Source organism: Hylobates moloch, unplaced genomic scaffold (genome assembly GCF_009828535.3).
Source record: "Hylobates moloch isolate HMO894 unplaced genomic scaffold, HMol_V3 SCAFFOLD_11, whole genome shotgun sequence".
Taxonomy (NCBI): domain Eukaryota; kingdom Metazoa; phylum Chordata; class Mammalia; order Primates; family Hylobatidae; genus Hylobates; species Hylobates moloch.
Genome location: NW_026652286.1, coordinates 49,985,610 through 50,000,972, shown reverse-complemented (window position 1 = coordinate 50,000,972; position 15,363 = coordinate 49,985,610). Strand labels below are relative to the sequence as shown.

Below are 15,363 nucleotides of genomic sequence, written 5' to 3'. Positions count from 1 at the left end.
CTTTGCCCATGCCTGTGTCCTGAATGGTGTTGCCTAGGTTTTCTTCTAGGGTTTTTATGGTTTTAGGTCTTACATTTAAGTCTTTAATCCATCTTGAGTTAATTTTTGTATAAAGTGTAAGGAAGGGATCCAGTTTCAGTTTTCTGCATATGGCTAGCCAGTTTTCCCAACACCATTTATTAAATAGGGAATCCTTTCCCCGTTGGTTGTTTTTGTCAGGTTTGTTAAAGATCAGATGGTTGTAGATGTGTGGTGTTATTTCTGAGGCCTCTATTCTGTTCCATTGGTCTATATATCTGTTTTGGTACCAGTACTATGCTGTTTTGGTTACTGTAGCCTTGTAGTATAGTTTGAAGTCAGGTAGCGTGAGGCCTCCAGCTTTGTTCTTTTTGCTTAGAATTGTCTTGGCTATGCGGGCCCTTTTTTGGTTCCATACTAGTATATATATATTTAAGAGGTACATGAGATGTTTTGATACAGGCATGAAAAATGAAATATTCACATCATATAGAATAGGTATCCATCTCCTCAAGGATTTATCCTTCGTGTTACAAATGTTATTAAGATGTAATCAAATTAACTTAAGTTTAAAAAGTGAGTATACCATAACCAGGTATCAGGTATGACAGCTTTCTAATTTTATCACATTTATACAATTCTGGGTAAATTTGGGTTTTAGGGGTGCATTGCTGGAAATGAAATGGAGCCTTATTTCACTGGCTGTTCACTCTAGTGTAGTGGCTCAACATACTTCTAGTCCTCTAATTTATCCATCTTCTCCCTCCTTTTTGAGATTTTGTGCATGCAGCTTTTCTTCTAGAAAGGACTTTTTCTTTCTTTTGGCTTAGCAGCTCTTTTAGTTATTGTTTTTGGGGATCACGTATTATAGAAAGCCACCTCTGATCCCATTGATTGGGCTATATTTCTTCATATGTATTTTCTTACATTCCCTGTGCTTTTCCATGGCAACAGTCATCACTTTGTAATGCAATTAACTGTTCTTGTTTGTAAGCCTGGGGGATCGTCTTGCTTTTGTTCATCTTTGTATCTTTAGTACTAAGTACAAACCTAATAGGTAGCTAAGTCTGGACCCAATTATACACATGCAGATGCTAAGGATCAGTCTTCTTAAAAATATAGTATAGTAGGTTCCTTTTCTCTGCTCTGTAACTATAGGGAGTCTGTGACATATTATTTATTTATTTTTAATTAACTTTTTTTATAGAGATGGGGTCTCACTGTGTTGCCCAGGCTGGTGTTGAACTCCTGGGCTCAAGCGATCCTCCGCCTTGGCCTCTCAAAGTGCTGGGATTACAGGCGTGACATGCCTGGCCGACATATTTTCAACATTCCAAAAAGTTCAGTGGAAAATTTCAATTTTCTTGCTTATAGTCTGGCTGTTCAGGCAAAGTAAAATACCACATTTCTTTGCTTCTACTTGGAAGTGTATCAGCTGAGGTCACACTGATTATCTCTTTCTGATCAGAAGTTCCTTCCTGATTGCCTTGGTGGACTTGCAGAGGTTACATATGAGTCAGTGTGGTGTAATGGATAAAATTCTAGGAGGAAGAGCCAGCACTTAACATGTTTGGGTTTATCTGTAGCTTGCCTTATAATTAGTAATTTCATGTTTAAATTATATTATTGTGACATGAAGAAAATTGTTCTCTTCTGATGAAAAGGAGGAATTCATAACTACCAAGAAAAACCTGAATCATCTGTCTTTAATGTAGTAACTCCACTTTTAACATATCTATAAAACCTTTCGTTATACAAAGAGGAAATTGTGTTTGTGAGTTTTAACCACAACTTTAGGTGCTTTTTGTTTTGTTTTGTTTTGAAATAGTCCATTTTGTTACAGAAGCATATGGGAATCACTAGAAAAAAACAACCATGTGTGGAAGTCTTGTGAGCATTTTCTGTGTCTTACTCATTTCTCATCTTTGTATCCTAGCCCTTAGTACTGCACCTAGCATATAGTACATGTTCAGGACCCACTTATTAGTGAATGAAGGAAGGGCTTCCTCAGATCAGTGGCTTTATTGCTTTCATGTTCTGAGCATGCCAAGGGGTCGAAAACATGCCTCTGTTTTCAGGGTGCTTACAGAACCCAAACCTATACCCTAGGTGATACTTATTGAGCCCTTAAAATATGCCAGGCAGGGTCCCTCTGGGCTTTACCTGTATTATCTCATTTAGTCCTAACAACTCTGTAAGGAAATGAGTATTATCTCCATTTACCAGGTAAGAAATTTGAGGTGCCAGGAAGTTGAGTTACTTATTCAAGATCACCCTCCAACTTAGTGGAGGGATCATTCACTACAGTTTGCTCTGAGACCTCTACCATTCCAAGCATGTATCCTTAACCACTATATGATTTTAGCCTGCAATCAACAGACCTGAGTATTGGTCCTATTCCTGCCCTCATTCACTTTGAGGCAAGTTAATCCACGTTGCTGAATCTTACCTCTAAAATTGGAACAATGATGTTTAGTCTACTTTAATCTTAATAATAATGATAACATTATTTACTAACTGACTTTTTAAAAAGTACTGTGGTCGGAATACTGAGATAAGTAAGACAATTTAATTTTCAAGAAGTTAATGTAGACAGACATGTGACTTCATCACACATACGTGGAGTCAGATTTAAGCCATAGTCCTTGTGATACTAAAGTCCATGTTCTTAGATCGACGTTAAGGTGGGTGGTATGTGAAACTGTGGGCATAGAGATCTCCCAGGGAGAGTTTATAGAATGAGAGGAGTAGAGAATAGAAGACAGCCTGAAGGAGAAGGAATCCATCTTGGACTTTTCCCATGGCTCTTAATTTGATATGAGTTACTTTATATACATATAAAATATGGGGCTTCAGTGTGTTGCTCAGGCCGGCCTTGAACTCCTGAGCTCAAATGATCCTCCCACCTTAGCTTCCTGAGTAGCTGGGACTTTGGTGTATGGCACTGCACCTGGCTGATGTGCAGTTTTTTGTTTTTTGTTTTTGGAGGTTTTTTTTTTTTTTTTTTTTTTTGACACAGGGGCCCGCTCTGTCACTAGGATGGAGTGTAGTGGCACGATCATGGCTCACTGCAGCCTCAAACTCCTGGGCACAAGTGATCTTCCTTCCTCAGCCTCCCAAGTAGATGGGACTATAGGCGTGTGCCACCACACTTGGCTAATTTGTTTTTTTGTGTTTTGTTTTGAGATAGGGTCTCGTTCTGTCACCAGGCTGGAGTGCAGTGGCACAACCTTGGCTCACTGTAATTTCTGCCTCCCAGGATCAAGTGATCCTCCCATCTCAGCCTCCCAAGTAGCTGAGACAACAGGCGCACGCTACCACACCCAGCTAATTTTTTAGTATTTTTGGTAGAAACAGAGTTTTACCACGTCGCATAGGCGGGCTCAAGTGATCTGCCTACCTTGGCCTCCCAAAGTGTTGGGATTACAGGCGTGAGCCACTGTGCCCAGCCTGATGTGCAGTTTTATTTGTTCTTTTTTCTAGAGGTTCGTATTGCTGCTGTGGAGGCCCTCTGCATGTTGGCCCAGTCGTCACCCTCTTTTGCTGAGAAGTGCCTTGATTTCCTAGTTGACATGTTCAACGATGAAATTGAGGAAGTACGTCTGCAGTCCATACATACCATGAGAAAAATCTCTAACAACATCACCCTCCGAGAAGATCAGCTTGACACTGTCCTGGCTGTGCTAGAGGTAAGTGTTTCTATTTTGTTACTCATTTCTTCATCCCTCACCCCCCCTATTAAAATCAGGTATCGTGCTAGGCATTGGTGACAGAACAGTATATCAGGCAGCACAGTTCTGTTTTCTCACCATACCCCTCCCCTAAGATGGAAGAAATTGACTGTGAAACAGGAAATTTGAATAAGCTTGGTGTTTCTGTGATCAAGAAAGGATAGGATGCCTAAGGAATACATAGTGTCTAACCTGTATCGGCTGAGGTGAGGTTGGGAAGAAGGAGGAAGTGCTGTAGTGGACACTTGAAGGAGGATTAGGACTTAACTAGGCTTTTTTTCCCCTTCTTTTGAGACAGGGTCTCACTCTGTCACTCAAGCTGAAGTGCATCTTTTTTAAAGGACAAGTGACACTGGTGGTAGGATGAAAGGGTACCAGACAGAGGGAGCAATGTCTAAAGATGCAGAGATAAGACAGAATATGATATATTCAAGGAACTAAAAAGAGTTTATTATAATGATAGCGTAGAGTTGAAGAGATGGAAGAGTGGAGGAAGTGGCTGTAGATAAGGTAGGGGCTAAATAATGAAGAGTTCTTTTCAACCTTTAATTTGATTTTATTCTTGTAGTGAATCATAGGCTGCTATAGCAGCAAGTGCTCTTAGGGATTGATTCATTCTGCCCTGGGAATTTTATAGAGAAAAAAATAAGTTGTCTAAGTTAGTGGCTGAACCAGAATGTAAACACAGAGTTGCTTCCCAGGCTGTACAGCTCTAGGTGGTTCTTGTATTATTTTTCTAAAATGTCTGGATTTTAATTGCAACTACTGAAGTTCTTCAGAGTATTCATAAATGGGGTTTGGCCTCTGGTTTCCTTTTTTGGGGAAGATGGGGTTCAGATATGAAAGGGATAGTAATTAGGTGCTTAGTTTTTAGAACACTTGTAACAGATTTCTACTGTGTATTTTAAAGAATAGCTGGTGCTTTGGTTTTGAAGGTCCCTACCATTCTCTCCGCTGCTTAGCACTTCTACTAAGATTTTTCCTGAATTATAAATCTTTATAATTTTTTCATGTATTTTTTCCTAAAAATAAGTTTACATTCTATGTGTGGTTCTTCATGGGTGGCCTCATACATAGCCTAGCCACTCCTTTCCTTTTTAGCTTTCTTTTCCACCATTCCTCACCTTGAACTTTATGCTGAAGTCACTTTCCTACACATATTGCTTTTCCTCACAATTTTACCTTCAATGTAATTTTCCCCCTCAGTTTGCAAAATTGCCACTTTAACCCAGGAGACGTCCACTTATTCCCACAGCCTATATTAGGTAACATATCCAGAAAGTCTTCCCTAACTGTTACTCCCAGCCCTGGGTGGGCTAAATGCCATCTCTCTATTCCCATAGCACCCTGTGTATACTGCTCTAGCATTTTTCAGTAATTCTCTATTTCATAAGACTGTGAGCTCCTCAAGGTGTCTTGACTTTTCTCTTTTGTTTTCCTTTCCTTTCCCTTCCCTTTTTTTTTTTTTTTTTGAGTCTGAGTCTCGCTCTGTCCCCCAGGCTGGAGTGCAGTGGTGCGATCTTGGCTTACTGCAACCTTCACCTCCTGGGTTCAAGCAATTCTCCTGCCTCAGTCTGCCGAGTAGCTGGGATTACAGGCATGCACCACAACACTAATTTTTGTATTTTTTTTTTTTTTAGTAGAGATGGTGTTTCACCATATTGGCCAGGCTGGTCTCGAACTCCTGACCTCAAGTGATCCACCCACCTTGGCCTCCCAAAGTGCTGGGATTATGGTATGAGCCACCGTGCCTGGCCGACTCTTCATTTTTCTATTACCAGTGTCTTGCAGCAGTGTCTGGCACAATTAGGTGCTCGGTAAGTGTTTGCTGAGTAGCTGAGCTATGTTCCAAGCTATGTTTTGATGTACAGAATTGTTCACAGGTATGCTTATTTGTGAGTACTTATGTATATAACTCACAAAGAATCCTTGCCTTTTAATTCTTTTCAGGAGTTCAGACCCATACAAACTTACAGTAGACTATTCTTCCACCCTGCTGTGCACTGACTGCTCCCTTATATTTTCTGTGTCACTGTGCTTCATTGCTTTGAGCCTTACCTTGCTGACCCTTCCAGCTGGAATTTGCTTTTTTTTTTTCCTGCTATGTCAAGATCCTACCCTGCCTAGAAAAATTCACTTCTTTATTCAACAAGCACTGTCTATGTATTAGAAATGTCGGGGTATCAAAACAGACAGGATCCCTGCTGTCATAAAACTTACATTCTAAAGAGAGGTGGAGTAAACAAACAAAATTATTTCAGGTGGTGATAAATGTTATGCAGAAGATACGCAGTATGATGGAGGAATGGGGAATTTCACTGCAATTTGAGTGGTTAGTAAAGACTTTCTGAGGAGATGATGTTCAAGTTGAGTCTTGAATGATAAACAGAAGCTAGCTATGTGAAGACTGGGAGAATAACTTCAGGTAGAGGCAACAGCTAGTGGGAAGGCTCTAAAACACAGGTGAGCTTTGTTGTGTTTGCAGAATAGAGGGAAAGCCAGTAGGAGTGAACCATAGTGAGAAAGTAGAAATGTGGCATGAGATGAAGTCTGAGAGGGGATTAGTGGAGAGCCTTGTAGGCCATTTTAAGATGTTTGGATTTTATTCTAACATTATGGAAAACTGTTGCAGAATTTTATGGATAGGAGTGACATTTCGATTTGCCTCTCTTTTAGTATTTCTCATTCTTGAAATCTTGAAATTCACATCAAATAGATTGACTCTTTCCTTCACTCCTCCATTTAACACATACAGGTATACTTCTCTTTATTGGGCTTTGCAGATATTGTGTTTTTTTAATAAATTGAGAGATTGCAGCAACCATGCATTGAGCAAGTCTATCGGTGCCATTTTTCCAATAGCATGTGCTCACTTTATGTCTGTGTCACATTTTTGTAATTCTTGCAATATTTTGAACTTTTGCATTATTACATCTGTTACAGTGATCTGTGATCAATGATCTTTGATGTTACTGTTGTAATTGTTTTGGGATGCCACAAACTATGCCTGTATAAGATGGCAAACTTAATAAGTGTGTGTGTTCTGAGTGTTCTGCTAACTGGCCATTCCCAGCCTCTCTCTTAGCCTTTCTTCTTAGCCTGTCCTTTTTCCTAGTTGCAAAAAGGCTCTTGTACCTTCAGCATCATGATTGAGTTCCAGATAGGATGGAAAAGGAAGGTTAAAGAACAAAGGGGACAAAGCTACTGCCTCTGATCCTTTATCAATAAAATGAAAGATATTTCAGGAATTTCAGCCAAAAAAATTCCACATACTTTGTTACATGGCCACCCTAGATGGGAAGGTGGCTGGGGAGAAGGAGTTGGTAGATAGAAGCTGAGTCTGTTAACCAACAGTAACTACTATTATTATTACTTTCTTTTAAAGGATTCATCCAGAGATATTCGAGAGGCTCTTCATGAACTCTTATGCTGTACTAATGTTTCAACCAAAGAAGGGATTCATCTTGCATTGGTGGAGCTGCTGAAAAATTTAACCAAGTACCCTACTGATAGGGACTCCATATGGAAGTAATGACTTTTTTACCCATTTACTCACTGAGTCCCATAAGGTGGTAAATGTACAATGCTGACATTTGTTCCGTCCTTATAGATTGAGGATAGTGTGGCCCTGAATTTTGCCTTTACTTTAGAAACCTGATTCAACTTAACTGAACTCTCAGGAATCTGATTCCTAAGCTGAGTATCACATTTTAGATTACTTGCTAATTTGTGCATCTATCCACCTAGCAAATATTATGTGCCTGCTGTGTGCTGACTGTGCACCAACCCTTGTGGTAGCTGTTAGAAGTATAGAAATAAATTAATTAGATTTCCTCTTTCTCCTATATAGTGTTTTGTTTTGTTACGTTTTTTTTTGAGACGGAGTCTCGCTCTGTCACCCTGACTAGAATGCAGTGGCATGATCTCAGCTCACTGCAACTTCTGCCTCCTGGGTTCAAGTGATTCTCCTGCCTCAGCCTCTCAAGTAACTGGGATTATAGGTGCACGCCACCATACCCAGCTAATTTTTGTATTTTTTTAGTAGAGATGGGGTTTTACCATGTTGGTTAGGCTGGTCTTGAACTCCTGACCTCAGGTGATCCACCTGCCCTGACCTACCAAAGTGCTGGGATTACAGGCATGAGCCACTGCGCCCGGCCTTATTATTTTTTATTCATTAAGTTCTGGTTTAGAAGGTGCACTAAATTGGTCGGGTGCAGTGGCTCACACCTATAATCCCAGCACTTTGGGAGGCCGGGGCGGGTGGATCACCTGAGGTCAGGAGTTCAAGACCAGCCTGGCCAACATGGTGAAACCTCATCTCTACTAAAAATGCAAAAATCTCCCGGGCGTAGTGGCACATGCCTGTAATCCCAGCTACTCGGCAGGCGAAGGTAGGAGAATCGCTTGAACACTGGAAGCAGAGGTTGCAGTGAGCCGAGATCATGCCATTGCATGCCAGCCTGGACAACAGAGCAAGACTCTGTCTCAAAAAAATAAAACCCATAAACAATAATAAAAATATATAATTACCTTGCTTGTATAGTTCCTTATAGTTTATAAAGGGCCTTCATGTAGTTATAATAGCTAACATTGAGTTATTATGTGACAGACACTTTGCTAAGTACTTTATGTTAGTTAATGCTTATAGCAATTCTATGAAGTAATGACTTTTAATCTCATTTTGTAGATGAAAAAATTTACTTGCATAAGGCTACTTAGTTTCAGACAGATCTGTGATTTCAGGACTTCACCCAGGATATCAATTAGAATGTTTTTGCCCACAAATAAAAAAGACAATCTGATTAAAAATGTCGTAGCCAATAAGTCTGTTTTTTCATAACAAGAAGTCAGAAGGTTGGTTTCAGGATTGGTCATTCAACAGGTTACCAGGGCTCTCTTTGGTTTCTCTGCAGTTCTCTTGGCTTTTTTTTTTTTTTTTTTGAGACAGATTCTCTGTTTATCGCCAAGGTGGAGTGCATTGGCATAATATCGGCTCACTGCAACCTCCGCCTCCCAGGTTCAAGCGATTCTCCTGCCTCAGCCTCCCGAGTAGCTGGGACTACAGGCCCTTGCCACCATGCCCAGATAATTTTTGTATTTTTAGTAGAGATGGGGTTTCACCATGTTGGCCAGGATGGTCTTGATCTCTTGACCTCCTGATCCACCCACCTTGGCCTCGCAAAGTGTTGGGATTATAGGTGTGAGCCACCACGCCCGGCCGGCTTTCTTCTGGTAGTTGTAAGATGGCTGCCTCATAAGATAATATCTCAAGACAGAAAGGAAGGGTCATTCCCTTTCATGCATTGCTCTTTTGATTTGCAAAAACATCCCTGAGAAGCTCCCCAGCCAACATACTCTCATGCTCCATTGTCTAGAACTGGCTTACTTGCCTACCAGCAAACCAGTCACTGGAAAATGGGAATGGGATTGCCATGATGGGTTTAGACCAATAGTGGTTCAGCTCTTGGGCTGGACCTGCCTTTTCCGAGCACTTTGCTGCCTGCCTGATACCTGAGTAAAATCAGGGCTCTCCCAGGAAGAAAGATGGGGGAAATGGCTGTTGGTTAAATAACCAGTTCTTTTATCTTTATAATAACCAGTTTTTTTAGATGAATTAACCGAGTTCCAGAATAACTGGGTGAGTTATCTGAAGTCACAGAGTTAGCAAAAGTATATGGTTGAGAATTTCCAATTCCAGTTCAGGTTTTCTGATTCCAGTTCTTAGTACTTTCCAAAGGACTAACTTTACTAATTTGTTGATGTGCATTCTTGTTTGTTTGCTTCAGGTGCTTGAAGTTTCTGGGAAGTCGGCATCCAACTCTGGTGCTTCCCTTGGTGCCAGAGCTTCTGAGCACCCACCCATTTTTTGACACAGCTGAACCAGACATGGATGATCCAGCTTGTATCCTCTGTGCTTAGGATGGGCCCTGATGTATTGGCAGGCAGCTTTGGCTTCTTCTGCAGTGTAGCTAGGGTGGTCTGAGTTTTCTTTTCTTTTCTTTCCTTTTTTTTTTTTTTTTTTTTTGAAGACAGAATCTTATTCTGTTACCCAGGCTGGAGTGCAGTGGACTGATCTCGACTCACTGAAACCTCTGCCTCCCGGGTTCAAGCAATTTTCCTGCCTCAGTCTCCTGAGTAGCTGGGATTATAGGCGCCCGCTACCACACCCAGCTAATTTTTGTATTTTTAGTAGAGACAGGATATCACCATGTTGGCCAGGCTGGTCTCAAATTCCTAACCTGTTGCTTGGGCTGGAGTGCAGTGGCACCACCCCAGCTCACTGCAACTTCCACCTCCTGGGTTCAAATGATTCTCCTGCCTCAGCCTCCCAAGTAGCTGGGATTATAGGTGCCTGCCACCACTCCCAGCTAATTTTTGTATTTTTAGTAGAGACGGGGTTTTACCATGTTGCCCAGGCTAGTCTCAAACTCCTGACCTCAAGTGATCCACCCGCCTCAGCCTCCCAAAGTGTTGGGATTACAGGCGTGAGCCACCACACCTGGCCAGTATGTACTTTGATAGGCAATATAGTTGCTTACTTTATAGGCAGAATCATTTCCATTTTTTCGTATTCTTGGCAGTCTCTGGCATTTTTAAAAACCTTTGGTCATTGGGGGTGTGGGTGGAGTAGGGGAATGTATTTTGTTGTTTGTATTTGCATTTCTTTGATTATTAGAAAATCATAGTCTCTTGATGGAGATTCTGGAGGTGGAAAGTGAGAGTGCCAGATTCTGGCCAACCTTTTATACTTCCAAATTTACTTAACCCAGGGATCTATCAGATATTGCAGTTTTGGTACTTATTTTCAATGCTGCTAAAACCTGTCCAACAATGCCAGCATTGTTCTCAGATCACACCTTCAGGCACTATGCCTACCTCCGAGACAGTCTTTCTCATCTTGTTCCTGCCTTGAGGGTATGTTGAAAACATCTGTTGTCCTTGTTTTTGTTTTGCATGGGGCAGGGGTATTTTTGTTCATGTTTTCCTTTGAGATGGGGGTCTTGTTATGTTGCCCAGGCTGGTCTCAAATTCCTGGGCTTAAGCCATCCTCCTGGCTCAGCCTCCCAAGTCGCTGGGATTATGGTGCTCACCACTGTGTGCAGCTTGTTTTTGGCTTTTTATTTTTTGTGCTTTGTGGTTATTAAATAGTAGAAAGCAGTCCATATATTCTCTGAAAACTTGTTTATTCATTCTCTTTCTCTCTTGGGCTCTTTGCCATTGTTTTATACTTTTGCTTTTGTATCCTTTACCTTTTAAGATGATTCATTTTTTTTGGTATCCCTGTGTTATAGATATTAGGCAAGAAGAAAGGAATCTGGAACAATAGATTATATTTTAGACCAAGAATTTAAATTGTTTTATATATACATATGTATTTATATTTATGTATTTATTTATTTTTATTATTATTATTTTTTGAGACTCCATCAGGCTGGTCTCGAACTCTTGATCACAGGTGATCCGCCTGCCTCAGCCACCCAGAGTGCTGGGATTACAGGCGTGAGCCACTGCACCCAGCCACATTTATCTTTGAAACACTATCTTATCTTTCACTTGACGGAAGAGTAATGATTTATTCCCAAATAAATTTATATAGCATATACTTTTTTCATGAGAATAATTTTTTTTATTTTTGGCCTTGCCCTTCAGATACACTTATTCTTACTGTTAAAAGTGGTTACCTTTTAAGATGGATGGGGAGGAGAGAGCAAAGAGTGTTTCACTTTTCATTTTGTATCTACTTGTTTTTTGTTTTTTGGTTTTTTTGAGATGGAGTCTCGCTCTGTCGCCCAGGCTGAAGTGCAGTGGCACGATCTTGGCTCACTGCAAGCTCCACCTCTCGGGTTCACTCCATTCTCCTGCCTCAGCCTCCTGAGTAGTTGGGACTACAGGTGCCCGCCACCATGCCTGGCTAATTTTTTGTATTTTTAGTAGAGACGGGGTTTCACCGTGTTAGCCAGAATGGTCTTGATCTCCTGACCTCGTGATCCGCCTGCCTTGGCCTCCCAAAGTGCTGGGATTACAGGCGTGAGCCACCACACCTGGCCTAAATTGTTATATTTTAACAGTTACATAAAGCCACGATTCTCCACAAGTGCTTATTTTTTAAAAATAAAACCTTTACTATTTTTAAAACCTAGAGATATATAGAAGAAAATTTAAAAATGGATCATAATAATAATGGCAAACACTTAGTGAATGCTGTGGCCCAGGTACTCTTCTAATCTCTCTATTTGCATTGACTCATCCTTGCTTGGGTGACTCCAAATCACTTTATTTGGAGTAATATGTGTTTATTTAGAGGAACATATATATGGTTAGAAAATTTAAACTTTATAGAAGATACAAAATGAGGCCAGGTGCGGTGGCTCATGCCTGTAATCTAAGCATTTTGGGAGGCTGAGGCAGGTGGATCATCTGAGGTCAGGAGTTCATGACCAGCCTGGCCAACATGGTGAAACCTCATCTCTACTAAAAATACAAAAATTAACTGGGCATGGTGGTGGGCACCTGTAGTCTCAGCTACTCAGGAAGCTGTGGCAGGAGAATTGCTTGAACCCAGGAGGCAGAGGTTGCAATGAGCCAAGATTGCGCCACTGCACTCCAGCCTGGCGACAGATCGAGACTCCATCTCAAAAAAACCAAAAAACAAGTAGATACAAAATGAAAAGTGAAATACTCTTTGCTCTCTCCTCCCCATCCGTCTTAAAAGGTAACCACTTTTAACAGTAAGAATGAGTATATCTGAAGGGCTAGGCCAAAAATAAAAAAAAATTACTCTCATGAAAAAAGTATATGCTATATAAATTTATTTGGGAATAAATCATTACTCTTCCGTCAAGTGAAAGATAAGATAGTGTTTTAAAGATAAATGTGGCCGGGTGCAGTGGCTCACGCCTGTACTCCCAGCACTCTGGGTGGCTGAGGCAGGCGGATCACCTGTGGTCGGGAGTTCGAGACCAGCCTGACCAACATGGAGAAACCCTGTCTCTACTAAAAATACAAAATTAGCTGGGTGTGGGGGCAGGCACCTCTAATCCCAGCTACTCAGGAGGCTGAGGCAAGAGAATCGCTTGAACCTGGGAGGCGGAGGTTGTGGTGAGCCGAGATGGTACCGTTGCACTCTGGGCAACAAGAGCGAAACTCTGTCTAAAAAAAAAAAAAAAAGTAACAGTTTAATTTTTAGTCTCCTTCCTATGGTTCGCCCATTTATTTCAGTTAGCAATAGAAAATATTATACCTTTCTGTTTTTCTCCTGGCAGCTGTGGCTGTACTGGGTAGACCATGTTTGCATTTTGTCTCTTTAACTCCCAGTGTTGCTGAGGAAGGGGAGAAATGTTATTTATAGAAACTCCTAGCCTTTTTTCCCCTTTGTTTTGTTTAGCTCACATTTTTAATGTGCTTTTATGTGTTTGTGTGTGTGTTACCAAAAGCTGAGCCACCAAGCTTAATGACTGTATAATCCCACTGTGTTTGCTTAGTTACCAGGTAGAAAACTAGTGTCATCAGCTGTTTCTCCCAGCATCATATCTCAAGAGGATCCTTCCCAGCAGTTCCTGCAGCAGAGCCTTGAAAGAGTGTATAGTCTTCAGCACCTGGACCCTCAGGGAGTCCAGGAGCTGCTGGAATTCACCATCAGGTAGGGTAATCATCCCTTCATCTGACAGAGTTAGTGCTGTTACACTCAGCTTGACTGTTCTGAATTCTAGTGTTGGTTACTAGGCTTGATATTCTGACTCTATTGGTCTACATTCACACACGGTTTTATGGTCTGTTTATATTTGGATTAGATTGTGGTTTGAACATATTTTTTAAAAGAGCTCATGACTCGATTGATGATTAGTACACAACAGAAATAGTTATAAAGAACCTGTTTTTAGTTTTTTAATTTTATATATTAGGATGAGTGACTGAAATGCAAAGTAACAGTGGCCAAAACAGGAGCAAAGTTTAATTCTTTCTCATAGGCAGGACAGGGCTGAGATGACCATCAGGGATCTAGGCTTGCTCATTCTTTTTTTTTCTTTTTTTTTTTGAGACAGGGTCTCACCCTGTCACCCAGGCTGGAGTGCAGTGGCATAATATCAGCTCACTGCAACTGCAGCCTCCTGGGCTCAGGTGATTCTCCCACTTCAGCCTCCCAAGTAGCTAGGACCACAGGCATATGCCACCACGCCCGGCTAATTCTTTTGGCATTTTATTTTTTTGTAGAGTCGAGGTTTCACCGTGGTGGCCAGGCCGGTCTCAAACTCCTGAGCTCAAGTGGTCCTCCCGCCTTGGCCTCCAAAGTGCTGGAATTACAGGCGTGAGCCACTGTGCCCGGCCTAGGCTCATTCTTTCTTGTGTCTCCATCTTCTGCATCAAGCAGCCTCTGCTTAACAATTCAGAATCTAACTGTCCCCCCTGTATTCCATCCTGTGGGGAAAAGGAAATGGGAAGAGAAAGGTATCATCTCCACCCTGTGGTTTGTTTAAAGACACTTCCCGAAAGTTGTACACTCTAATTTTACTTGCATTCCATTGACTAGAACTTAAGTCACATGGCCATCTCTCACTTCAAGGAGCGAGGACACACAGTCTTTATTCTGGGTGAATAATGCCTGGTTTACATGCGATGACTCTAATACTCAGGAAGAATGGGAGAAAGATATTGGGGAACAACCAAAAGGCTCTGCCAGACCTTCTCAAAGTGGCCTGAATGATATGAGAAGAATTTAAACTCATTTGCTTTTAGCAAAAGCAGTATTGTTTGCTCTTAAAAGATTAAAAAAATTATATCTTTTAAGAGCAAACAGTACTGCTTTTGCTAAAAGCAAATGAGTTTAAATTTTTTATTGTTTGCCCTTAAAAGAGAAAAATATTATATCGGCCAGGTGCAGTGGCTCATGCCTGTAATCCCAGCACTTTGGGAGACCGAGGCGGGAGGATCACTTGAGGCTAGGAGTTCAAGACCAGCCCCGTTGAGTGAAACCCTGTGTCTACTAAAAATACAAAAATTAGCCGGGTGTGGTGGCACGCGCCTGTAATCCCAGCTACTTGGGAGATTGAGGCACAAGAATCGCTTGAACTCGGGAGGTGGAGCTTGCAGTGAGCCAAGATCGCGCCACTGCACTCCAGCCTAGGCAACAGAGTGAGACTCCATCTCAAAAAAAAAAAAGAAAGAAAAATATTATATCATATCATTTGTATCTTGGTTGAGATCTCTTGATCTGCCCTGAAGAGTATTTGGTACCAGCCACATTCAATTAATAATTTTTAGTGGATGATTTCATTCCATACACTAAGAAACAAGCTCTGTGCTAGATACAGATCAGCTAGCTAGGTTTCTGCCCTTAGAGAGCCCATGTAGACAAGATGGATATAGACAAAGACTTATGATGGTGGATAACAGTGCTTTGTACTTTGTTCATGCTTTCCTGTCCATTATTGCATCTTAACATGTTATAAAGCCGGCCAACTGAACCATCCTCCAAGTTATGTTCCCTTTATATTAGGTCATTCATTCACTTAGCAGCATTAACTGTTTGTTTATTCTAATAAGCCAGTTGCTGAGGGTAGAGAGAAATAAGAAATGACATTTGTTCTTAAGGTACTCACTGTTTATTACAGGA

General features: G+C 41.2%; 1 protein-coding gene across 3 annotated transcripts in view; it reads left to right on the top strand.

The window, feature by feature from the left end:
- INTS4 (integrator complex subunit 4) overlaps nt 1-15,363 on the top strand; it is a 133,036-nt gene that overhangs the window by 76,804 nt on the left and 40,869 nt on the right. For all 3 annotated transcript variants that reach the window (XM_058446646.1, XM_032167003.2, XM_058446644.1), the window contains exons 11-15: nt 3,502-3,707; nt 7,135-7,277; nt 9,539-9,654; nt 10,534-10,667; nt 13,235-13,392. In XM_058446646.1, the coding sequence (XP_058302629.1) occupies nt 3,502-3,707; nt 7,135-7,277; nt 9,539-9,654; nt 10,534-10,667; nt 13,235-13,392 (757 nt within the window). The remainder of the gene's footprint in view (nt 1-3,501; nt 3,708-7,134; nt 7,278-9,538; nt 9,655-10,533; nt 10,668-13,234; nt 13,393-15,363) is intronic.